Source organism: Microcaecilia unicolor, chromosome 2 (genome assembly GCF_901765095.1).
Source record: "Microcaecilia unicolor chromosome 2, aMicUni1.1, whole genome shotgun sequence".
NCBI lineage: Eukaryota > Metazoa > Chordata > Amphibia > Gymnophiona > Siphonopidae > Microcaecilia > Microcaecilia unicolor.
The window spans coordinates 484,914,920-484,942,513 of record NC_044032.1 but is presented as its reverse complement, the minus strand read 5'-3'; the positions used below and the strand labels follow the sequence as shown (position 1 = coordinate 484,942,513).

General features: G+C 48.8%; 1 protein-coding gene across 1 annotated transcript in view; it reads right to left on the bottom strand.

Moving 5' to 3' along the window:
• Positions 1-27,594, bottom strand: part of TACC3 (transforming acidic coiled-coil containing protein 3) — a 237,909-nt gene that overhangs the window by 97,005 nt on the left and 113,310 nt on the right. The window contains exon 10 of the mRNA XM_030192179.1: positions 4,315-5,199. Coding sequence (XP_030048039.1) covers positions 4,315-5,199 — 885 coding nt within the window. The remainder of the gene's footprint in view (positions 1-4,314; positions 5,200-27,594) is intronic.

The window sequence follows — 27,594 nt, the reverse complement described above, 5'->3', positions numbered from 1 at the left end:
TTCCTTTATGTTTATCCCAAGCATTTAATGTGATGATGTTCTCCACACAGTAACATTAGTTTTTATGGTCCAAACACGGGTTTAAAAAAAAAAAAATCTAAATGAAAAACATGCTGCAAAAAATTGTGATCCAACAAAACTAAAATGGAACCTTTTGCCCTGAATCAGGGGTAGTATTTGAATGATAAACCTGATTTAGGCCAAAACATTCTATTTTAGTTTTGTGGACCATGCCATTTTATTGCATGGCCATGGGGGGGGGGGGGGGGGGGGGGGGGGACGGACTAAAACCAACAAAAACTTGTTATAAATTTTATATTATATATATATATATATAACAAGTTTTTGTTGGTTTTAGTCCCCCCCCCCCCAATATAAAACAAAACTGCTTGTATAAAGGGGGGGGGGGGGGGGGTAAATGCTCCACTGTTAACCAGAAATTTGTCCTGTTACTCCATATTGTGTGTTCCACAGATCGATTTTCTAAAGTGTTTAGCTACCTATGGGACTCTTTTACAAAGTACATAAGTACATAAGTACATAAGTAGTGCCATACTGGGAAAGACCAAAGGTCCATCTAGCCCAGCATCCTGTCACCGACAGTGGCCAATCCAGGTCAAGGGCACCTGGCACGCTCCCCAAACGTAAAAACATTCCAGACAAGTTATACCTAAAAATGAGGAATTTTTCCAGTCCATTTAATAGCGGTCTATGGACTTGTCCTTTAGGAATCTATCTAACCCCTTTTTAAACTCCGTCAAGCTAACCGCCCGTACCACGTTCTCCGGCAATGAATTCCAGAGTCTAATTACACGTTGGGTGAAGAAAAATTTTCTCCGATTCGTTTTAAATTTACCACACTGTAGCTTCAACTCATGCCCTCTAGTCCTAGTATTTTTGGATAGCGTGAACAGTCGCTTCACATCCACCCGATCCATTCCACTCATTATTTTATACACTTCTATCATATCTCCCCTCAGCCGTCTCTTCTCCAAGCTGAAAAGCCCTAGCCTTCTCAGCCTCTCTTCATAGGAAAGTCGTCCCATCCCCACTATCATTTTCGTCGCCCTTCGCTGTACCTTTTCCAATTCTACTATATCTTTTTTGAGATACGGAGACCAGTACTGAACACAATACTCCAGGTGCGGTCGCACCATGGAGCGATACAACGGCATTATAACATCCGCACACCTGGACTCCATACCCTTCTTAATAACACCCAACATTCTATTCGCTTTCCTAGCCGCAGCAGCACACTGAGCAGAAGGTTTCAGCGTATCATCGACGACGACACCCAGATAGATCCCTTTCTTGATCCGTAACTCCTAACGCGGAACCTTGCAAGACGTAGCTATAATTCGGGTTCCTCTTACCCACATGCATCACTTTGCACTTGTCAACATTGAACTTCATCTGCCACTTGCACGCCCATTCTCCCAGTCTCGCAAGGTCCTCCTGTAATCGTTCACATTCCTCCTGTGACTTGACGACCCTGAATAATTTTGTGTCATCGGCGAATTTAATTACCTCACTAGTTATTCCCATCTCTAGGTCATTTATAAATACATTAACATTTCCGCATCCGTCTGTTCGTCCTGGCCAGGCGGACGGTAGTACACTCCTATCACTATCCTTTTCCCCTTTGCACATGGAATTTCAATCCACAGTGATTCCAAGGAGTGTTTTGCTTCCTGCAGAATTTTCAATCTATTTGATTCAAGGCTCTCGTTAATATACAATGCTACCCCTCCACCAATCCGATTCACCCTATCACTACGATATAATTTGTACCCCGGTATGACAGTGTCCCACTGGTTATCCTCCTTCCACCAGGTCTCAGAGATGCCTATTATATCTAATTTTTCATTTAGTGCAATATATTCTAACTCCCCCATCTTATTTCTTAGGCTCCTGGCATTCGCATATAGACATTTCAAACTATGTTTGTTGTTCCTAAGTACATCATGCTTAGTACTTGACAGTATTAATTGGCAATCTTTTGTCTGATTTTTATTGTTATTTAAAGATACCCGATCTACTACAATCTCTTTTGCAACCTCACTATCAGGATACTCTATCTTCCCTGTTATGGTGATATCTTTGAAAGATACCTTATCCCGAACCATGCTCTTTTGAGCGACTGTCGGCCTTCCCCCCATTTCTAGTTTAAAAGCTGCTCTATCTCCTTCTTAAACGCCGATGCCAGCAGCCTGGTCCCACTCTGGTTAAGATGGAGCCCATCCTTTCGGAATAGGCTCCCCCTTCCCCAGAATGTTGCCCAGTTCCTAACAAATCTAAAGCCCTCCTCCCTGCACCATCGTCTCATCCATGCATTGAGACTCTGGAGCTCTGCCTGTCTCTTGGGCCCTGCGCGTGGCACAGGTAGCATTTCAGAAAATGCTACCCTGGAGGTACCGATTCTCAGTGCGGCAAATGAAAGGAAGCTCGTTCAATGCCTATGGGCTTCCTCATTTGCTGCATGGGAATCACTAGTGCAGCTTTGTAAAAGCAGCCATATGGGACTTAGAAAGCTAACATTGAGCCCTGACTCAAGTTCCTCATCTTTTCAGCTGCAGGCCTCAAGTTCTCCTCACCATGGAGTGAATGACTTTGTGGTTATAAGCCCTTCAGAGGTTGGTCAATTTAGATGAACATAAGTCTTTATTTGAAATTTCATAAAAATAAAATAATTTTAAAAAATTGTCAACAGGAGGCAGGCTAGGTGGGGTAGGGCTAGACAAGGGGCCAGGGGTGGCCCCACTAAACTGGTCTGCACAGGGTCCCGCAATTGCTAAGACCAGACCTGGCCCTAAATGACCACTGCAGAAATAAAGGAAATGATACCCCCTTACTCCTTCAGTGGTCACTGACCCTCTCCCACGCAAAGATATAAATGAAACAATATATATCAGCTTCTATGATAGCTTCAGATGTGATAGCCAGTCTTATTAGAGCAGCAAGCAAGTTCCTGGAACAGCTTAGTGGTCAGTGCAGTGCACCGTAGAGGTAGTGACCCAGACCCATAACCACCCCACCCTCCCAAAAAAAAAAAAACCACCTGTACCCACATAAAGGTGACACCTGCATACATAAGGGCCAGTGAAGTGGTGTATACTTGGGTACAATAGGTTTTTCATGAGGTTTGAAGGGCTCACCATAGAATATAAGGGGTAATGGTGAGATGTGTACCTAGCACCTTTTATGTGAAGTACACTGCAATGCTCTGCTGGGATGCCTGTGTGGCCAGTCTACTAGGGAATCTGGCTCCTCCTAAGTCCCAATGGCTTGATTTTGTACATTTTTCACTTGGGCTTTTTTTTTTTTTTTAAATGGTCCAAAAAAAAGATGTACTAAGCACAACATGTAGGAAATGGTCATTTACGAAGAGAGAGAGAAAAAACGTTTTTTCTGTTTTGAAAATGATCATTTTCACTACTTGATTTTTGGATGTTTTCAGAAAACGTCCGAAGTCAGTTATATCAAAAACACACTTCTAAGTTTAGCATACTGTAACCACAGACCACTGATCTGACCCAAGTACAGCATCCAAATGTAAAAAGTCCATACTGTAAGTTTTCTGGTTCTTCAGATCAACTGCCTATGAAAACTCTGAATCCCTGCACAAAAATAAATACAATTGCAAAAATATGGAAGCCAACCGAAGGCTCTCCTCACCTTAGAGGCTAATTGAAACCTAGTGGTTTTGGTTTAGACTAAAACTGAATCTGCCGCAGAAAGTCACCACTTGGTTTCAGCAGGAACCAACGCCAAAACCATCATGCCCCACTCCTTTGCTCAAGAGACATGTGCCTTAGGGCCGTCACCCAAATTTCCCCAACCAGCAGAGACCTGGCCGCCTGACCCTATGTAAGCCCTCTTCAGCTAAGACTGCTGCGTGAGGTCCCCGCAGCCATTTTGAGACTGAAAAGGTCATGAGGAGCAGTCTCAAAATGGCTGCTGCGACCTCTTGCGGCAGTTTTGCGAGACTGCCATGGGAAATCTCAGCAGCCATTTTGACTGAACAGCAACACCAGTTAGGAAAGAATGGAGCTTCAGTTGTGCCCTCAAACAGACCACTAGCTCACTACAGCATCCTAAGGTAGGGCAGGGGAATGCGGAAGCTTTGTTCCTGCTGAAAATGAGCTGGCATTTTCAGCTGAAAACTGAACCCAAAATTTGGTTGGCCTCTACTTCACCTACACCCAGATCATATAACCCTAATATTCACTTTTTCTCAAGTACTGCCTGACAACCTCTGATGGTTCATAAAATTATTCAATAGAAAGCCCCAATCTAAATGGCAAATAAACTTACTGATTCAGAGACTCCACACATTTAAGACTCCCAGATGTATCTGGTTGGTCAAGTGTAGCCACAGTTTCTGGAACAAATACATTTTGCTTTAGCAAGGGGTTATCACTTTCTTTCCCAATGAGATCTCCAGTGCTAGATTTCTGAAGTTTAGGTGAACTTGAAGTTTTGGAACCTCCACCATTCTCTTGGATTACAGCTGGTTTCTTAGCACCATTTTTCATTACTGGTGGTCTCTTTCCTAGCCTTTTCAGAGGTGGCTTTCTGATAACAGTGTTACCATCAGTGAATTCAAATTCCAACTTGACAGATTCTGCCTTTGAGGCTTCAGGGCCAGTCTTAAAGCACTGTGAAACACCTACTGGAGAATTCTGCAGTTTTGACCCTCCTGTTTTGAAAGGATCGAACAAATCAATTTGATTGGGGCCAAAATTATAGGATGCTTTGGAAGCAAGTGGTGATTCAAGTATTTTTCTGGCAGCTGCAGAAGGATCCATACTAGTGATCTCATTACAACTGGATTTTGTAACCAAATCAGATAATTCATTTATAGCTGGCTTACTCAATCCCACTGCTCTTCCATGGGAACAATCATCCTCTGCCATGGAATTAGCACTATTAAAAGGGATGCGCTCTGCAGCAGCAACAGAACACACATCTAGTAAATTACTTTGACCTTCTTTTGTAGGGATATTCATAATAGGGCTGAAAAGCCCTGTAGAGGAACTGGTTTCTAATTTGGTATAGGCTTCTGATAGATTTAGATCCTCCAAACTGTTGAAGTCCATATTGTAAGTTCCCTGGCTCTTCACTGGAAGTTCATCATCTGGATAGGGAGCACAGCATCCGGCATCATGTCTTTGATCTTCCAGTTCTGAATTTGAGCACCTGTTGAAGATAACATTCAGTTTATAGTAACTATCATTTTTTTAAAAATCTCATTTTTAGAAAGAGAAAGCATACAGATTTAGAGTTCCTTAACAATGAAGTTTTACACAAAACACAGCAAAGCTAACGATGGTTGACAAGAGATCTTTATTCAATGAATATGACCCAACACAGACCATGTTTCGGCTCTAGGGCCTGCAATTTCAACACTAAAACATAACAGTCAATAAGTGGGAGCAGATGTTTGGTAATGTCTGATGTCAGAATCTCAAATTTTATGTCCTCAATCTTTTAAGATTGACAGATGTTCTATTTTAGTGTTGAAATTGTAGACCCCGACACAAGCCCTAGAGTCCTTGTCGGGTCATATTCATTGAATAAAGATCTTCTGCCAACCACTTTGCTGCGTTTTCTATATCCTTTGAGTCCTGTGGAGTGAGCTCTCCTTGGTTCTGTCCATTGTACAAAATTTTATAGCCAATGTTCAAGGCGAGTTAACAGGCTGGAAATGGCTGCAGACCAGTTAGCTCTCTTGGTCACAGGTTTATCTGGTCATTTTCAGCAGCACTTAACCAAGTCATCCCTGCTGAAATGACCAATTAGCGCTGAACTTAAAGCTGGCTATGTCAGGGGTATTCTCGGACCAGTCTGGTTAGTTCCCCAGGTTTAGCACATAAATAGATATATCATTACGTGTTAACCCATAGCTGGTTAAGTCTGAACATTAACTTAACTGGTCATGCACTAGCTGGCTTTTAAACAGGGAAATTCAATGCCAAAGCTCATGTAGGGCTCAGCACTGATTTTTTAGTTCTAGCAGCAGCGGCAGGCAAAAAAAAAAAAAAAATTATCCGCAACTGGCTGAATATTAGCCAGAATGTTTAGATTTTTGTTCCGCTGTTGAAAACTGAAGAAACTGTGTTTTAAGCATGTAGAATGTATTGGATATTTTCCAGCATCATGTTCTGAAGTGTATTTCTCCTGTTTGGCCAGCAGATAGTGCATGGCGCAGATAAAGAAGGCCAAGAAGGATTACGAAAAAAAATAGCATTAGAGGCAAAAAAACATAGCAAAAAAAATTTTCGGTATATTAAATGCAGGAAGCCGGCAAAAGAATCAGTTGGGCCGCTGGATGACAGAGGGGTAAAAGGGGCGATCAAGGAAGATAAAGACGTAGTGGAGAGATTGAATGAATTCTTTGCTTCGGTCTTCACCGAGGAACATTTGGGTGGGATAGCGGTGTCGGAAATGGTATTTCAAGTGGACGAGTCGGAGAAACTTACTGACTTCATGGTAAACCTGGAGGACGTAATGGGGCAGTTCAGCAAATTGAAGAGTAGCAAATCTCCTGGACCGGATGGTATTCACCCTAGAGTACTGATAGAACTGAAAAATGAGCTTGCGAAGCTACTGTTAGTGATATGCAATTTATCCTTAAAATCGAGCGTGGTACCGGAAGATTGGAGGGTTGCCAATGTAACGCCGATTTTTAAAAAAGGTTCCAGGGGAGATCCGGGAAATTATAGACCGGTGAGTCTGACGTCGGTGCCGGGGAAAATGGTAGAGGCTATTATCAAAAACAAAATTACAGAGCACATCCAAGGACATGGATTACTGAGACCAAGTCAGCACGGCTTTTGTGTGGGGAAATCTTGCCTGACCAATTTTCTTCAATTCTTTGAAGGAGTAAACAAACATGTGGACAAAGGGGAGCCAGTTGATATCGTGTATCTGGATTTTCAAAAGGCGTTTGACAAGGTACCTCATGAAAGGCTACAGAGGAAATTGGAGGGTCATGGGATAGGAGGAAAAGTCCTATTGTGGATTAAAAACGTTGAAGGATAGGAAACAGAGAGTGGGGTTAAATGGGCAGTATTCACAATGGAGAAGGGTAGTTAGTGGGGTTCCTCAGGGGTCTGTGCTAGGACCGCTGCTTTTTAATATATTTATAAATGATTTAGAGATGGGAGTAACTAGCGAGGTAATTAAATTTGCTGATGACACAAAGTTATTCAAAGTCGTTAATTCGCAAGAGGATTGTGAAAAATTACAGAAGCATCTTACGAAACTGGGAGGCTAAATGGCAGATGACGTTTAATATGAGCAAGTGCAAGGTAATGCATGTGGGAAAAAAGAACCTGAATTATAGCTACGTCATGCAAGGTTCCACGTTAGGAGTTACGGACCAAGAAAGGGATCTGGGTGTCGTCGATAATACACCGAAACCTTCTGCTCAGTGTGCTGTTGCGGCTAAGAAAGCAAATAAAATGTTAAGTATTATTAGGAAAGGTATGGAAAACAGGTGTGAGGATGTTATAATGCCGTTGTATCGCTCCATGGTGTGACCGCACCTTGAGTATTGTGTTCAATTCTGGTCGCCGCATCTCAAGAACGATATAGTAGAATTGGAAAAGGTGCAGCGAAGGGTGACTAAAATGATAGCGGGGATGGGACAACTTCCCTATGAAGAAAGACTAAGGAGGCTAGGGCTTTTCAGCTTGGAGAAGAGACGGCTGAGGGGAGACATTATAGAGGTATATCAAGTAATGAGTGGAGTGGAACAAGTGGATGTGAAGCGTCTGTTCACGCTTTCCAAAAATACTAGGACTAGGGGGCATGCGATGAAACTACAGTGTAGTAAATTTAAAACAAATTGGAGAAAATTTTTCTTCACCCAACACATAATTAAACTCTGGAATTCGTTGCCGGAGAACGTGGTGAAGGCGGTTAGCTTAGCAGAGTTTAAAAAGGGGTTAGACGGTTTCCTAAAGAACAAGTCCATAAACCACTGCTAAATGGACTTGGGAAAAATCCACAATTCCAGGAATAACATGTATAGAATGTTTGTACATTTGGGAAGCTCGCCAGGTGCCCTTGGCCTGGATTGGCCGCTGTCATGGACAGGATGCTAAGCTCGATGGACCCTTGGTCTTTTCCCAGAGTGGCATTACTTATGTACTTATGTTTATGCTTAAAGCTGTTACACAGGACCGACGTGTCTTTCTTTATTTGGCACACAGATAATAGGACATATCTATAGTGATGTAACCAGTTTTTATTTGAAACTTGATTGTTCTGGGCTCTGATGGCCTGAGTTTTGAAAATTATCCAGGAGATGCTGACTGTTGCTTCAGTCCTAGCCAGGAAGGAAACAGATTTCCTTGCTGAGGCTCTGTGAAGTTACATGTTCTGACCTTCCCAGGTACTGTTTTGACAGTATATAGATGTTTAGTTAGTGTTATAATTGATCCATATTTCAGTTACTCGTTATTGTTTGCTAAATTCCTCATTTTTTGTTCAGTGTTCAATTTTTATGAGAACAAAATTGTCTGCTCTGCTGGTCTGGACTAATAGAATCCTGGTGGTTTGTGTGTTGGGGTATATGAGTGGTTTCTGGGAGCTGTGGAACCACTGGCAGTACAGGCCCAGTAACCTACAAATCACTGGGGATAATTTGCAAGGAGACTCACCCAGAGGCAGTTGTGACCCAGTTGATGGGAGGAGGGTGCTAGTGAAGAGCACAAGAAGTAGATGCAGGCTGTCCTGAGCTGTGTGGGATAGACCCTCTAAGTGGCCACAGGGTAACCCCAGGCGGATGGGCTAAGCATTTCAGGCCAAAACCTTTTCAAATATATCTGATGTTTAGATGCATGGCCCCCTGGTCTGAATAGAAAAAAAAGAAGAGGGGTCCACACCTTCCACAGAAACACAAGCAAAGCAGGCAAATGGTGGAAGGAACCAAATGACCAGCCCAAACAAGGGAGTAAGAGCTTCAGAATAAGTTTATTGGGGCCCCACACAGTCCGTGTTTTGGCAACAAGCCTTCTTCAGGGGTCGAGTAGCATGAGCCTTCTGCACAATGCCAGAGAGTGTAGAGGTGATGACAAAGCACAGAAGGGAAAGCCCCGAGTCCACAAAGTACACAGTATGGGCAAGTCTTGTGCAGCCACCGCATAAAGTCTCAGAAAATTTTAAACAAGCGGCTGCAGTGAGATGGATCAGCGGCAGCATGCAGGAAAGTGGGGAAATTTCCTGCTACGAAGCAAGCCACTAGACCACCGGGGTGACTTCAGATATATGCGGGGAGGGCACCCAGGGATGGAGGGGAAGTGATTAGATTGAGAACAGGAGACATACAAGGCTATCTAGCCCAATGGGTTGAAGCCAGTAGGTGGGGACTTCCGCCACACTGATTCACCCAAAACAATAGCAAATGCTAGTGAAAACAATAGCAAATGCTAGTGAAAACAAGGGAAAATTAGGTTCTTACCTTGGTAATCTTCTTTCCTTTAGTCACAGCAGATGAATCCATTAACTGATGGGTTGTATCCGCCTACCAGCAGGTGGAGATAGAGAACACTGAAGAACCACAGTGACCCTTGGACGGCTAGCCCCATCTGCCTTCAGTATTTGAAATTTCCAAAGCAGAGTGAAAAATAAAAGTAGAATAACAAACTTTCCTCACAACCGGAGCAATAACCACACAAAGGAGGGACAAACTCAACCTCCTGCAATAGAACAGCATGTAGAAACTCTGAGAGCTGGTCTTCAACTCCTCCTGATGAGATACAATATCTGTATGAAAGATCTGAACAAAAAACAAAGTCAGACAGGGAGGGATCATGGATTCATCTGCTGTGACTAAAGGAAAGAAAATTACCAAGAACCTAATTTTCCCTTCCTTGTCATCAGCAGCAGATGAATCCATTAACTGATGGGATGTACAAAAGCACTCCCTACTTAGGATGGAAACCAACCACTCCGCGAGCAAACACTTGCGCTCCAAAATGCGCGTCCTGCTTCGCTGCAACATCCAGCCTGTAATGCTGGACAAATGAGAGCTGAGAAGCCCAAGTAACCACACTACAGATCTCTTGAAAAGAGAGTGCACCCGTTTCAGCCCACGAGGAAGAAATCGCTCTCTTTGAATGCGCCCCAAACGCTTCAGGCGGAGACCATCCTGAAAGCAGATACGCAGAAAAAATGTCTTCCTTGAGCCAACAGGCTATAATGGCCTTAGACGCCGGACACCCACGTCGAGGACCTGACAACAATACAAAAAGGTGATCAGAAGTCCTGAAGTCATTTGACATCTGTAGATACTACAACAGAGTCCTGCGGACATCCAAAAGATGTAATTGTCCAAAGGAATCCAGAAAATCTTCCCTAGAAAAAGGAGGAAGAAAAATGGGCTAGTTCAGGTGAAACGCTGAAACCACTTTAGGCAGGAAGGAAGGCACTGTATGTACCGTTACTCCAGACTCCGAGAATTGTAGAAAAGGGTCCCGACAGGACAGCGCCTGAAGCTCAGACACGCATCTAGCCAATGTCATGGCCACCAAAAAGACTGTTGAGTCACATCCTTCTCTGAAGCTCGCTTAAGCGACTCGAAAGGCGAACGCTGGAGAGCCTTAAACCCCCACCCCAGGTTCCAGGCCGGACAAGGCGACCACACAGGACGACGGAGCTGAAGCGCCCCTATGAGAAATCGGGCAATGTCTGGATGAGCAGCAAGGGATAAGCCCGAGACTTTCCCTCGAAAACATGCCAATGCTGCCACTTGAACCTAAAGGGAATTATAAGCCAGACCTTTTTGTAAGCCATCCTGCAAAAAGTCCAGCACCGGCGAGATTGAAGCCCGGGTGGGTGTGATCGCCTTTGAAACACCACGCCTCAAACTTGCGCCAGATCCGAGCATAAGCTGCGGAGGTAGACCGCTTGCAGGCCTGCAAGAGAGTGGTGATGACCTTGTTAGAGTAGCCCTTATCTCTCAATTGCGCCCTCTCAAGAGCCAGGCCATAAGACCAAATCGGCAGGGATCTTCCATAGTCACCAGACCTTGAACCAACAGGTTCGGCACTAGAGGCAAAGGAAATTGAGCCTCCACTATCATCCGACGGAGATCCGCAAACCACGGACACCTTGGCCAGTCCAGAGCGATGAGAATCACCAATCCCCGGTGTACTCGAATCCGCAGGAGGACTCACCCAATCAAGGGCCAAGGAGGGAACACATACAGGAGCCTGTGGGCCAGGGTAGAGCCAATGCATCCAACCCCGCCGAGCGTGGATCTCTCCTTCTACTGAAAAAGCGAGGGACTTTGGCGTTTGCACTTGAAGCCATTAGATCCATTCCGGGAGTCCCCCATTTGGCACAAATCTGAAGAAAAACTTCTACCAGTTCCCATTCCACCGGGTCGATTTGATGCCTGCTGAGAAAATCGGCTTGCACGTTGCTCTGACCTGCTATGTGAGCTGCTGACAGAAGCTGCAGGTGGAGCTCGGCCCAGTGGCAAAATCTGAGCGGCCACCGCAGCCAGGGCCCTGCACTGAGTGCTGCCCTGACGATTTATGTAGGCCACTGCTGTCGTGTTCTCTAACAGAACCTGGACAGCAAGCCCCTTCAGAGTCTTGTGGAAGGCCATAAGAGCCTGGTATATCGCTCTCAGTTCCAAGCGAATGATGGACCACCCCGCTTCCATGGGTGTCCACTGACCCTGAGCACAGCTTCCCTGGCAATGCACTCCCCAGCCCAAAAGGCTGGCATCCATTATCACCAGGCACCAAGAAGGAAGCACGAGCGGCATTCCTTGTCGCAGCATCCTGTCGGAGAGCCACCAATCCATACTGTGCCAGGCCGCAGGGAGCCACTTTAGTCTCCGTTGATATTCCTAGGAAATCGGAGACCATTGATGGAGCAGGGCAATCTGTAGTGGCCTCATATGCCACTTCCAGACGGGGAATTTACCCATCTATGTTTGGCGTTTTTCCAACGCTCGGGGGAAGAAATAACATCTGTAGCTATCCCTGGGCCATCCACGCCCGGAGGGAATCCAGAATGTAATGCAGTGTCAGACACCTGCGGCAGAGCTCTTTTCAGCATGAAGGCCTTATGCATCAGTAGCACAAACTCAGGGGAGAAAAACTCACCCTGGCCCTCCGTCCCCGAATTAGGAGAAAGGAGAAATTAGATCTTACCTGCTAATTTGCTTTCCTTTACTCCCTCCGGACCGGAATTTTAATTGTATCTCCGGTGGGTTGGCATCGATACCGGAGATACAATTAAAATTTGACAAGTGAAGTCTATGAAGCACGAGTGATACATTAACAGATGGATTTAAAGAACTATAAAGTGGCTCGTAGCTTCTAAGAAGATCAAGATAAGTTCTTTACATGCTTTTGCATTTTGATTAAGTTTACCACAACAGCGTTATAGTTCTTTGAAGATTTAGAATTTTACAGCAGTGCACGAAAAACCATTATAAAAAAAGTGATGTGAACACAATGTTGTATAAAGATATGTATATTTAAAATTTAGTATTAGTTATTCACGATAAGCAAATACTGTGCACTACTGGAGGTTGGGGGCAGTCAATGATTATATTGTGTCACAAGTGCAGAGGCTTAATATAAGCTAGACACACAGTGTGCCTGCGTGACTGTATGAGACATCCCCTTACTAACAACATATTGCTGTTGTGGTAATTTGCTCTTCCTAAATAGATTTGTGTATTCTACAATATTATCAAGGCAGAGCACAGCCAGTTTTTTCTTTTGAGTATACTAGAAATAAGCAGTGAATTTTCTCCAAGTCCATTTTAATAATGGCTTATGGATTTTTCTTTTAGGAAGCTATCCAACCCTTTTTTAAACTCCGCTAAGGTAAAATTATGTATAATCATACCTGATAATTTTCTTTCCATTAATCATAGCTGATCAATCCATAGACTGGTGGGTTGTGTCCATCTACCAGCAGGTGGAGATAGAGAGCAAACTTTTGCCTCCCTATATGTGGTCATGTGCTGCCGGAAACTCCTCAGTATGTCGATATCAAAGCTCCATCCGCAGGACTCAGCACTTAGAGAATTACACCCACGAAGGGACACTCTGCCCAGCTCACCACCGCCGAAACGGGGGAGGGGAATTAACCCAGCTCATCCCCACACAAGTGAGGGAGGGGAATCCGTCCAGCTCATCCCCGCGGAGCGGGGGAGGGACACCACACCCGCCGATGCGGGGGGATCTGGCTTATCCTGCAACCGCAACCGCGGGAGGAGCTGACTGACCCTAACACCGCCGAAGCGGGAGGGGTACAAAGCTGCCCTACAGCCGCACGAAGCGGGAGGGAGTGCCGGCAGAATTTATGTCTCAATCCAGCCCCGTAAAACGGAGGGGAGAGGAATGCAGCAGCTCACTGTAACACAAACTCGTCTCAACTCTTGAAGAATCCAAGTGAAAGAACTTGAACACGAAGTCTTTCTGAAATAACTGAAGACTAAACTTGAACCTGAAATGCAACCAGAATAAAAACAGAACAGATATCTGGGAGGGGCTATGGATTGATCAGCTATGATTAATGGAAAGAAAATTATCAGGTATGATTATACATAATTTTACCTTCCATATCATCAAGCTGATCAATCCATAGACTGGTGGGATGTACCGAAGCAGTACTCACCCAGGGCGGGACATTGAAATCCCTGACCTCAACACTGAAGCTCCAAACCGGGCCTCCGCCCGTGCAGCCACAGTCAAACGGTAATGCTTGGAGAATGTATGAGCCGAAGCCCAAGTTGCCGCCTTGCATATCTCTTCCAAGGAGACGGATCCGGCCTCTGCCATCGAGGCCGCCTGAGCTCTCGTGGAGTGAGCCTTCAGCTGGATAGGCGGCACCTTCCCCGCGGCCACATAAGCCGCTGCAATGGCTTCCTTGACCCATCTTGCCACTGTAGGCTTAGCAGCCTGCAGACCCTTACGAGGACCTGCAAACAGGACAAACAGATGATCCGATTTCCGGAAATCATTGGTCACTTCCAAGTATCTGAAGATGACTCGTCTCACATCCAGATATTTAAGAGCAGAGTACTCCTCTGGGTAGTCCTCCCTACGAAAGGAAGGGAGACAGAGCTGCTGATTCACATGGAAGCGAGAAAAAATCTTGGGCAGGAAGGAAGGCACTGTGCGAATAGTCACTCCTGCCTCAGTGAACTGCAGAAAAGGCTCTCGACATGAGAGCGCCTGGAGCTCGGAAACTCTTCTGGCTGAAGTGATAGCCACCAAAAAGACTGCTTTCAACGTCAGGTCTTTCAGAGATGCCCTCGACAAGGGTTGAAAAGGCGGCTTCTGCAATGCTCTTAGCACCAGGTTGAGATTCCACGCAGGCACCACTGAGTGCAGAGGAGGGCGCAGGTGATTAACTCCCTTGAGAAAGCGCACCACATCTGGCTGCGAAGCCAGGGAAGCACCCTTCAGGCGGCCCCTGAAGCAAGCCAGAGCCGCTACCTGGACTTTAAGGGAACTGAGCGACAGGCCTTTCTCCAGACCTTCTTGCAGGAACGCCAACACTGAAGAAATTGGAGCAGTGAAGGGAGAAAGTGAGCCTGCTTCACACCATGCTGCAAAGATACGCCAAACCCTGGCGTAAGCAGTAGAAGTAGAGCGCTTCCTCGCTCTCAGCATAGTGGCGATGACCTTGTCTGAGAAGCCCTTCTTCCTCAGACGCTGCCGCTCAATAGCCAGGCCGTAAGACCAAAGGGAGAGGGATCCTCCATCACCACGGGACCCTGATGTAACAGGCCCTGCTCCACTGACAGCCGCAGAGGATCGTCGACTGAGAGCCTGATCAAGTCCGCATACCAGGGACGTCTGGGCCAATCCGGACCCACCAGGATTACCCTGCCGGGATGCTTTGCCACCCGGTCTAGCACCCTGCCCAACATGGGCCAGGGCGGGAACACATAGAGGAGCTCTTGTGTCGGCCACTGTTGGAGAAGAGCATCTACTCCCAGGGATCGAGGGTCCCGTCCTCTGCTGAAAAAGCGCGGCACTTGGCAATTGGCCGATGACGCCATCAGATCTAGGCTCGGCTGGCCCCAGCGCTTCGTGATGTCCAAGAACGCCTGAGCAGATAGTTGCCACTCTCCGGGCTCCAAGGTATGGCGACTGAGAAAGTCCGCCTTGACATTCATGACTCCGGCAATGTGGGCCGCTGAAAGCTGCTCCAGGTTCGCTTCCGCCCACTGGCAAAGACTCATAGCCTCCTTGGCTAGAGGGGCGCTCTTGGTACCTCCCTGGCGGTTGATATAGGCCACAGCCGTGGCATTGTCCGACAGGACCCGTACAGGCTACAACACCAGTACCGGGATGAACTCCAATAACACCAACCGAATGGCTCTGAGTTCCAGGAGGTTGATAGACCACTTGCCTCTGCAGGAGACTAGAGCCCCTGCGCTGTCCTTCCCAAGCAGTGGGCTCCCCAGCCCATCAAAGAGGCGTCTGTCGTGACGACAATCCACTCCGGGGTCACCAGAGGCAATCCTGCAGACAACTTGTCTGTCTGCGTCCACCAGCTCAGCGCCTTGCGCACTGCTGGGTCCACGGGAAGGCGCACAGCATAATCCTCCGACATCGGAGTCCAGCGCAGCAGCAGAGATAGCTGTAGTGGTCTCATATGAGCCCTGGCCCAGGGCACTACTTCCATCGTGGCCGTCATAGAGCCCAACAGCTGCACGTAGTCCCAAGCCCGAATAGGAGAGGCTACTAGGAACTAGTCCACCTGAGCCTGAAGCTTGACAATCCGATTGTCTGGCAGGAACACTCTGCCCACTTGGGTGTCGAATCGAACTCCCAGATACTCCAGGGACTGAGTCGGGCGCAGCTGGCTCTTCTTCCAGTTGATGATCCATCCCAGGGAGCTCACAAGAGCAACTACCCGGTCCATAGCTTTGCCGCACTCTGCATAAGAGGGGGCTCGGATCAACCAGTCGTCCAGATAAGGATGGACTTGTACTCCTTCCTTTAGCAGGAAGGCCGCTATGACCCCCATTACTTTGGAAAAGGTCCGCGGAGCAGTAGCCAACCCGAAAGGGAGGGCTCTGAACTGGAAGTGTCGTCTCAGGACTGTAAAACGCAGAAAGCGTTGGAGAGGAGGCCAGATGGGAATATGCAGGTACGCTTCCTTGATGTCCAAGGAAGCCAAGAACTCTCCTGCCTTCACTGCCGCTATAACAGAGCGGAGAGTCTCCATGCGAAAGTGCCTCACTTTCCAGGCCCAATTGACCCCTTTGAGGTCGAGGATAGGCCGGACAGAATCTCCTTTCTTTGGAACCACAAAGTAAATGGAGTAACGTCCCTTGCCAATCTGATTTTTTGGCACCGGAACGACCGCACCCAGGCGGATCAGGTTGTCCAAGGTCTGCTGCACTGCCACAGCTTGACCGGAGACTTGCAGGGAGAGAGTACAAACCCGTCTCTTAAGGGTTGGCAGAACTCTAGCTTGTAGCCGTCTCTGATGACTTCCAGCACCCACGCGTCTGAAGTTATAGTGGTCCACTCGCCCAGAAACGAGGACAGCCGTCCTCCAATCTGCACTGGGGCGTGGACCAAGGCCCCGTCATTGGGTACGAGACCCTGGGGGAGGACCGGAGGGAGCACCTCCGGGACGGCGGTCTCTGCGAAAGGAATGCTGCTTGGGGGAGAAATTCCTCTTGAAGGAAGAGGGGGCAGAGGAACCCGACTTGCCCGGGCGGTACCGACGGGCTTCCAGCAACCGTCCTCTGGAGGTACCGGGACGAGTACTAGCCCGAGCCCTGACCTCTGGTAATTTCTTGCCCTTAGACGTGCCGAGATCGGTCACGATTTTGTCCAGCTCGACCCCAAAGAGCAGCTTGCCTTTAAAAGGCAATCTAGCCAGGCGGGATTTAGAGGCGTGGTCAGCAGACCAATGTTTCAGCCAAAGCCACCGCCGCGCAGAGACTGTCTGAGCCATGCCTTTAGCTGAGGCTCTCAAGACATCATACAGCAAGTCTGCCAAATAGGCTAAGCCCGATTCCAGGGCCGGCCAATCAGCCCTCAAGGAAAGATCCGAGGGGGAAGCCCGCTGCACCATAGTCAGGCACGCCCTGGCCACATAGGAGCCGCAAACTGAGGCCTGCAAACTTAAAGCAGCTGCCTCAAAGGACGACCTTAAGGCCGCCTCCAATCTTCTGTCTTGGGCGTCCTTTAGGGCCGTGCCACCTTCCACCGGCAACGCCGTTTTCTTAGTCACCGCAGTGATTAAAGAATCCACGGTAGGCCACAGATAGGCCTCACGTTCACTCACAGCCAAAGGATAGAGGCGGGACATAGCCCTAGCCACTTTAAGGCTCGTTTCCGGGACATCCCATTGAGCCGCAATTAAGGTGTGCATGGCATCATGCACGTGGAAGGATCTAGGCGGGCGCTTCGTCCCCAGCATAATGGCAGAGCCAACAGGGGCTGAGGGAGAGACGTCCTCCGGAGAGGAAATCTTCAAAGTGTCCATGGCCTGTAAAAACAGGTTGGGCAAATCCTCTGGGCTAAAAAGCCGCGCTGCAGAGGGGTCATCCGCTCCATCCGAGCGGGGATCTATCTCCTCCAAGGAATCCGCAAAGGACCGTTGGGAGACCTCAGACACGCTGCCCTCATCTACATCGGAGGAGACAAAGTCCTCCAAGGCCTGGAAATCAACCCAAGGGCGTTTACCTCTGGGAACCTCAACCTCTTTATCAGAAGAGGGAGCAGGGGCAGTGTTTTGCATGAGGAAAGCCTGATGCAGCAGCAAAACAAACTCGGGGGAGAAACCCCCCAGACTGTGCACTTCCGCAGCCTGGGCAACAGCCCTAGACGCACTCTCAACCGGCGCTCGCAATAGTGGGGGAGAGACATGCTGCGCATCCAAAATGGCGTCCGGCGCGAAACTCCGCGAAGGAGCCGCGCGGGAAGAACGGCGCTTAACTTTAGCCGCTTGTGCCGTCGCCCAAATTAAGGGCGTTCATGGCATTAATGTCTCCAACCTCAAGGGCGGCCCACGAAGAAGCCGTCCGAGCCGCGTGGCCGGCCAAGATGGCGGAGGCGAGGAGCGGGGGATGGGCGTTTATGGCGGGAAAAAACCGCCACGCCGGAGGAACGACCGGGACATTCATCGGTCACTAAACTATCACCCATCAAGGGCGAATCAGGTTGTAAAACCCCCGCATCCCCTCTAGAAGCGCTCCAGCGATCCGGGGAGCGACCCTTTGCGCCCTCGCCCTCCGACGCCATATGCCACGAGGAGAAGAATCGGGGAACCCCCTGCCCGCTATAAAAAGGTAAAATTACCTGCTTGCCGCTCCGAGCTGTAACGAACTGGTGTCCCAGTGAGTAGCTGCAATGAACGTTTAAAGAAACGTCGAATTAAACGCCTTTAAAGACGTTAAAAAATTTTTTTTTTTTTTTTAAACGGAGCCAGCGGGAGGGGGGAGAAAAGGAGGGACCTGGCACCACCAGGTTTGCACTTGCTCAAAAGAGCCCTCAACCCCAGGCCTCAACAAAACCTAAGGATTAGGCTTGGAGGCCTAGCCAGAGCTGCTGCTGTGTGTGACCACCACCTGCTGAGATAGAGAACATACTGAGGAGTTTCCGGCAGCACATGACCACATATAGGGAGGCAAAAGTTTGCTCTCTATCTCCACCTGCTGGTAGATGGACACAACCCACCAGTCTATGGATTGATCAGCTTGATGATATGGAACTGCTTTTACTACATTCTCTGGTAACGAATTCCAGAGTTTAATTACACATTGAGCAAGTAATGGTGCACTGAAGAGGTCGCTCACGACACAGCTTCACTCAACCTCCGCACGTTCCGGAACATAGCAGGGCAGGGGTACGACAGAGGCCAGAAATTGAGGAGTCAGAACGTGGTGAGTGACCCCGCACCCACAACCTGTTACTTAACTGAACGAGGAGAGATGCCAGGACATCTGCTGGCTACGGACAATGTGGGCTGACCAGTCTGTGCAGACTGAGGTCTGAATGGGCAATTGGCTCCCCCACATTGAATTCTGTGCAGTAGCCAAGGGAATACGCCGGGGCATCCCCAGGCGGGAACAGAGGTTTGGCTTCTTCACCTTACATCCCGGAACTGAATGAGAAGAGAAGCTGCGGCAACTCCTGCTGGTGAAGAACAATGCGGGCAGACCCACCGGTGCAGACCGAGGCCTCGAATGGGCACTCAGCTCCCCAACATTGCATCCCGGACTGTTATACTGCAACCGCGCCAGACAAGCCTGATAATTCTGTGAATAATTGAGCTACAAATCACCGCCCTAGACAACTAGAACAACATCCAAATAATAATCCCAGCCAGAAGAGTGACTCACTAACCAGAAAAACTGAACCAGAGATCACAAAATGCCAACCTACTGCAGAACAACAACAACTAATCCACAATGCACAATCAACTGAGAGTCGTACAATGTACCAGAACGAGGGGAAGAAAAAAAAAAAAACGGCATCTACGTTCCTATTTGAATAGGTTACACACATACCAGATCAGCAGTAAACAAGGCAACCAGAGACTAGATTGAAACCAAAACTAGGACTACTATTCATAACAGAAACATGGCTGTACCACAAAGATGACCCAGCAGAGACATATGCGCACAAGGATATAAAATCACACACATCACAGAAACCAAAAAGAAAAGTCAAACCAATAGCTGAACACAGATCCTCAACACTCGAAATCCTGGCATGCAAAAGTCACAGAAGAGATACTACTAGGGCCACTATGCTGCATACTAGTTTACCGTCCCCCGGAAGCTGGACAAATGCCCAAGATGACTTCATGGACTTCGTATCTAACAATTACACAAATTTCAATGACGTCCTCCTCCTAACTGACATCAAGCTACACCTAGAGCATCAACACAACCCCAATACCAGAAAGCTCAACACCTTCATCAACCAACGGGACTTCAAAACACCAAAAGCTACATCAACCCAAAGGATCACCAAATTGACATACTAGCATACAAATCCTCAACTACATCACAGAAAACGATAAATGGGAAGGAGTGCTTTGGTCAGACCATAGCAAACTCACACTCACCCTCCAATGGAAAGAAAACGGAACACAGACCACCACAATCCTTTATAACAAGAGGGAAGGTGAACAAGAGTGACTTTTGGTACACAGCAGAAAATGAGACAACAGACCTGATACCTAGCAAATATTCACTTCATGAAGAACTGCACAAAACAAAATCATATCAAAAGTGGTAAAAATCAAATTAACCCATAGTTCAAGAATGAACAAATAGAGGAGAAAACCAGAAAGAAAAAAATAGTCCAAAAACAAAACATAGCTGAATAAAAACACTTGGAGAAAAAGGACATACAAACAGCATAAAAAAGCCAAAGCAGAATACTACAATACATACATGAACCCAGAACAACTAAGCACGAAAAAAAATATACAAACTAATGAACAAACTAAACACCCAAAATCTACTAACAAATGAGATCCCACGGCCGGCAGATAAGCTTGCATGCCACTTTGAGCAAAAAAATAAAGAAAATAAGATCAACTCTTCCTGAACTACAAGCACCACTCACAGAATTTCTCCACGAATACGAAACAGGCCAGGAGAACATCACAAGTAGATAAAATATGATCTTCCTTCAAAATACCCACAACCAACCAAAACAGTCGAAGAAATGCTAACAAAGTACGCCCATGCTAAATGAATTCTAGACAGCTACCCAAGCTACATGAGATGAGGAACCCACCTGAGTGGTTCATCCAACTGTACACGGAAGATATAGGATACATGTTCTCAAATGGACACTTCCCCGAGAAGGGCAACATCATACTCACCCCAATCCCCCAAAATACCACAATCAAAATTAACAACATCACAAATAAGCCAGTGGTATCAATATCACTGTTAACCAAAACAATAGAGGGCCTAGTAGCACAGCAATTAATGGAATACTTGATGCAGTTCTCAATCCTCCACAACTCCCAATCAGGTTTCAGACCGCTGACCAGCACAGAAACAAACAGTCATAAGTTGCCAAAGACCATGCATGAAGCAGGGATTTCAGTGATTCCTAAACCAGGACGAGATCCAACAGTGTGCGGGTCCTATAGACCAATATCATTTATAAATATAGACATTAAGATCCTGGCTAAGGTAATGGCGGTAAGGGTTAATAAGTTCCTGCCCCAGTCAATTCACAAGGACCAAGCAGGTTTTATACCTCAGCGGCAAGTGGCTGATAATATTAGGAGGACACTGAATATAATTTGGGAGGCCCAAAACAGGGAGGAGACCTTTGTACTGTTAACAACAGATGCAGAAAAAGCATTTGATCGGGTGGAGTGGAATTACCTGTGGGAAGTCTTGGAGGCAACGTGGTTTGGCCCAAGGATCTTGATGTGGCTCAGGGGGTTATACGAGGCACCAGTGGCCAGGATAAAAGTAAATGGGGGGTACTCGGATCCAGTCAATATAGAGAGGCACCCGGCACGGCTGTCCACTCTCACCCCTTCTGTTTGCTATGGCGATTTAACCATTAGCACAAAAAATTAGAGCGTCTGCATACATAAAGGGGCTCCACATAGGAGAAAGAGAGCATAAAATAGCGCTGTTCGCGGATGACATACTCTTTTATGTGCAGCACCCGGAGGAGACATTAGCAGGGAGATTTAAATATTTGGAGGGGTGTCCGGCTTTAAAGTCAATTATGATAAATCAGAAGTTCTGGGAATAACGGCGCCCACATCACATTTTGAGGGAGTGCTGCAAAACTTCTCGTTTAAAAGAGCGAGGGTTAGTTTCAGGTATCTAGGCACATAGCTCCCGCGGGCCCTGGTACAGCTATAGGGGCTCAACTACGAACCACTGTTTAGAGAGCTTAGGAATGATAAGAGCTGATGGAAAAATGGATTGCTATCATGGTGGGGGAGAATTGCAGTGGTCTAAAATGAATTTAGTCCCTCGGCTATTGTTCCTTTTTCAAACACTGCCGCTGGGTGTCCCTAAGGTAAAATTATGTATCATACCTGATAATTTTCTTTCCATTAATCATAGCTGATCAATCCATAGACTGGTGGGTTGTGTCCATCTACCAGCAGGTGGAGATAGAGAGCAAACTTTTGCCTCCCTATATGTGGTCATGTGCTGCCGGAAACTCCTCAGTATGTCGATATCAAAGCTCCATCCGCAGGACTCAGCACTTAGAGAATTACACCCACGAAGGGACACTCTGCCCAGCTCACCACAGCCGAAACGGGGGAGGGGAATTAACCCAGCTCATCCCCACACAAGTGGGGGAGGGGAATCCGTCCAGCTCATCCCCGCGGAGCGGGGGAGGGACACCACACCCGCCGATACGGGGGGATCTGGCTTATCCTGCAACCGCAACCGCGGGAGGAGCTGACTGACCCTAACACCGCCGAAGCGGGAGGGGTACAAAGCTGCCCTACAGCCGCACGAAGCGGGAGGGAGTGCCGGCAGAATTTAAATCTCAATCCAGCCCCGTAAAACGGAGGGGAGAGGAATGCAGCAGCTCACTGTAACACAAACTCGTCTCAACTCTTGAAGAATCCAAGTGAAAGAAGAACTTGAACACGAAGTCCTCCTGAAGTAACTGAAGGCTAAACTTGAACCTAAAATTCAACCAGAATATAAACAGTACAGATATCTGGGAGGGGCTATGGATTGATCAGCTATGATTAATGGAAAGAAAATTATCAGGTATGATACATAATTTTACCTTCCATATCATCAAGCTGATCAATCCATAGACTGGTGGGATGTACCGAAGCAGTACTCACCCAGGGCGGGACATAGAAATCCCTGACCGCAACACTGAAGCTCCAAACCGGGCCTCCGCCCGAGCAGCCACAGTCAAGCGGTAATGCCTGGCAAAGGTATGGGCCTTCCCCGCGGCCACCTAAGCTGCTGCAATGGCTTCCTTGCCCATCTTGCCACTGTAGGCTTAGAAGCCTGCAGACCCTTACGAGGACCTGTAAACAGGACAAACAGATGATCCGATTTCCGGAAATCATTGGTCACTTCCAAGTATCTGATGACTCGTCTCACATCCAGAAAATTGAGAGCAGAGTATTCCTCTGGGTAGACCTCCCTACGAAAGGAAGGGAGACAGAGCTGCTGAATCACATGGAAGCGAAAAACAATCTTGGGCAGGAAGGAAGGCACTGTGCGAATAGTCACTCCTGCCTCAGTGAACTGCAAAAAAAACTCTCGACATGAGAGTGCCTGGAGCTCGGAAACTCTTCTGGCTGAAGTGATAGCCACCAAAAAGACTGCTTTCAACGTCAGGTCTTTCAGAGATGCCCTTGACAAGGGTTCAAAAGGCGGCTTCTGCAATGCTCTTAGCACCAGGTTGAGATTCCACGCAGGCACCACTGAGTGCAGAGGAGGGCGCAGGGGATTAACTCCCTTGAGAAAGCGCACCACATCTGGCTGCGAAGCCAGGGAAGCACCCTTCAGGCGGCCCCTGAAGCAAGCCAGAGCCGCTACCTGAACTTTCAGGGAACTGAGCGACAGGCCTTTGTCCAGACCTTCTTGCAGGAACGCCAACACTGAAGAAATTGGAGCAGTGAAGGGAGAAAGTGAGCCTGCTTCACACCACGCTGCAAAGATACGCCAAACCCTGGCGTAAGCAGTAGAAGTAGAGCGCTTCCTCGCTCTCAGCATAGTGGCGATGACCTTGTCTGAGAAGCCCTTCTTCCTCAGACGCTGCCGCTCAATAGCCAGGCCGTAAGACCAAAGGGGGAGGGATCCTCCATCACCACGGGACCCTGATGTAACAGACCCTGCTCCACTGGCAGCCGCAGAGGATCGCCGACTGAGAGCCTGATCAAGTCCGCATACCAGGGACGTCTGGGCCAATCCGGACCCACCAGGATTACCCTGACGGGATGCTTTGCCACCCGGTCTAGCACCCTGCCCAACATGGGCCAGGGCGGGAACACATAGAGAAGCTCTTGTGTTGGCCACTGTTGGAGAAGAGCATCTACTCCCAGGGATCGAGGGTCCCGTCCTCTGCTGAAAAAGCGCGGCACTTGGCAATTGGCCGATGACGCCATCAGATCTAGGCTCGGCTGGCCCCAGCGCTTCGTGATGCCCAAGAACGCCTGAGCAGATAGCTGCCACTCTCCGGGCTCCAAGGTATGGCGACTGAGAAAGTCCGCCTTGACATTCATGACTCCGGCAATGTGGGCCGCTGACAGCTGTTCCAGGTTCGCTTCCGCCCACTGGCATAGATTCATGGCCTCCTTGGCTAGAGGGGCGCTTTTGGTACCTCCCTGGCGGTTGACATAGGCCACAGCCGTGGCATTGTCCGACAGGACCCGTACTGGCTTCAACACCAGTACCGGGATGAACTCCAACAACACCAACCGAATGGCTCTGAGTTCCAGGAGGTTGATAGACCACTTGCCTCTGCAGGAGACCAGAGCCCCTGCGCTGTCCTTCCCAAGCAGTGGGCTCCCCAGCCCATCAAAGAGGCGTCTGTCGTGACGACAATCCACTCCGGGGTCACCAGAGGCATTCCTGCAGACAACTTGTCTGTCTGCGTCCACCAGCTCAGCGCCTTGCGCACTGCTGGGACCAAGGGAAGGCGCACAGCATAATCCTCCGACATCGGAGTCCAGCGCAGCAGCAGAGATTGTTGTAGTGGTCTCATATGAGCCCTGGCCCAGGGCACTACTTCCATCGTGGCCGTCATAGAGCCCAACAGCTGCACGTAGTCCCAAGCCCGAATAGGAGAGGCTACTAGGAACTAGTCCACCTGAGCCTGAAGCTTGACAATCCAATTGTCTGGCAGGAACACTCTGCCCACTTGGGTGTCGAATCGAACTCCCAGATACTCCAGGGACTGAGTCGGGCGCAGCTGGCTTTACTCCCAGTTGATGATCCACCCCAGGGAGCTCAAAAGAGCAACCACCCGGTTCACAGCTTTGCCGCACTCTGCATAAGAGGGGGCTTGGATCAACCAGTCGTCCAGATAAGGATGGACGAACTCCTTCCTTCCTCAGGAAGGCCGCGATGACCACCATTACTTTGGAGAAGGTCCGCGGAGCAGTAGCCAACCCGAACGGGAGGGCTCTGAACTGGAAGTGTCGGCCCAGTACTGCAAAACGCAGAAAGCGTTGATGAGGAGGCCAGATGGGAATATGCAAGTACGCTTCCTTGATGTCCAAGGATGCCAGGAACTCTCCTGCCTTCACTGCCGCTATAACAGAGCGGAGGGTCTCCATGCGAAAGTACCGAACTTTCAAGGCCCAATTGACCCCTTTGAGGTCGAGGATAGGCCGTACAGAACCTCCTTTCTTTGGTATCACAAAGAAAAAGGAGTAACATCCCTTGCCAAGCTGATTTTCTGGCACCGGAACGACCGCCCCCAGGCGGATCAGATTGTTCAAGGTCTGCTGCACTACCACAGCTTGACTGGAGACTTGCAGGGAGAGAGTACAAACCCGTCTTTTAAGGGTCGGCAGAACTCTAGCTTGTAGCCGTCTCTGATGACTTCCAGCACCCAAGCATCTGAAGTTATTGTGGTCCACTCGCCGATAAACGAGGACAGCCGTCCTCCAATCTGCACTGGGGCGTGGACCAAGGCCCCGTCATTGGGTACGAGACCCTGGGGGAGGACCGGAGGGGACACCTCCGGGACGGCGGTCTCTGCGAAAGGAATGCTGCTTGGGGGAGAAGTTCCTCTTGAAGGAAGAGGGGGCAGAGGAGCCCGACCTGCCCGGGCGGTACCGACGGGCTTCCTGAAACCGTCCTCTGCAGGTACCAGGGCGAGTACTAGCCCGAGCCCTGACCTCTGGTAACTTCTTGCCCTTAGACGTGCCGAGATCGGTCACGATTTTGTCCAGCTCGACCCCAAAGAGCAGCTTGCCTTTAAAAGGCAATCTAGCCAGGCGGGATTTAGAGGCGTGGTCAGCAGACCAATGTTTCAGCCAAAGCCACCGCCGCGCAGAGATTGTCTGAGCCATGCCTTTCGCTGAGGCCCTCAAGACATCATACAGCAAGTCTGCCAAATAGGCTAAGCCCGATTCCAGGGCCGGCCAATCAGCCCTCAAGGAAAGATCCGAGGGGAAAGCCCGCTGCACCATAGTCAGGCACGCCCTGGCCACATAGGAGCCGCAAATTGAGGCCTGCAAACTTAAAGCAGCTGCCTCAAAGGACGACCTTAAGGCCGCCTCCAATCTTCTGTCTTGGGCGTCCTTTAGGGCCGTGCCACCTTCCACCGGCAACGCCGTTTTCTTAGTCACCGCAGTGATTAAAGAATCCACGGTAGGCCACAGATAGGCCTCACGTTCACTTTCAGTCAAAGGATAGAGGCGGGACATAGCCCTAGCCGCTTTAAGGCTCGCTTCAGGGACATCCCATTGAGCCGAAATTAAGGTGTGCATGGCATCATGCACGTGGAAGGTTCTAGGCGGGCGCTTCGTCCCCAGCATAATGGCAGAGCCAACAGGGGCTGAGGGAGAGACGTCCTCCGGAGAGGAAATCTTCAAAGTGTCCATGGCCTGTACCAACAGTTTGGACAAATCCTCTGAGCTAAAAAGCCGCGCTGCAGAGGGGTCATCCGCTCCATCCGAGCGGGGATCCGTCTCCTCCAAGGAATCCGCAAAGGACCGTTGGGAGACCTCAGATACGCTGCCCTCATCTACATCGGAGGAGACAAAGTCCTCCAAGGCCTGGGAATCAACCTGAGGGCGTTTACCTCTGGGAACCTCAACCTCTTTACCAGACGAGGGAGCAGGGGCAGCGTTTTGCATAAGGAAGGCCTGATGCAGCAGCAAAACCAACTCGGGGGAGAAACCCCCCAGACTGTGTACTTCCGCAGCCTGGGCAACAGCCCTAGATGCACCCTCAACCGGCGCTCGCAAGAGCGGGGGAGAGACATGCTGCGCATCCAAAATGGCATCGGGCGCGACACTCCGCGAAGGAGCCGCGCAGGAAGAACGGCGCTTAACTTTAGCCGCTTTGTGCCGTCGCCCAAATTAAGGGCGTTCATGGCATTAATGTCTCCAACCTCAAGGGCGGCCCAAGAAGAAGCCGTCCGAGCCGCGTGGCCGGCCAAGATGGCGGAGGCGAGGAGCGGGGGATGGGCGTTTATGGCGGGAAAAATCACCGCGCCGGAGGAAGGACCGGGACATTCATCGGCCACGAAACTGTCACCCAACAAGGGCGAATCAGGCTTTAAGACCCCCGCATCCCCTCTAGAAGCGCCCAAGCGATCCGGGGAGCGACTCTTTACGCCCTCGCCCTCCGACGCCATATGCCACGTGGAGATAAATCGGGGAACCCCCTGCCCGCTATAAAAAGGTAAAAATTACCTGCTGTCCGCTCCGAGCTGTAACGACCTGGTGTCCCAGTGAGTAGCTGCAATAAACGTTTAAATAAACGTCGAAATAAACGCCTTTAATGACGTTCAAAATTTTTTTTTTTTTTTTTTTTTTTTTACGGAGCCAGCGGGAGGGGGGAGAAAAGGAGGAACCTGGCACCACCAGGTTTGCACTTGCTCAAAAGAGCCCTCAACCCCAGGCACTCAACAAAACCTAAAAATT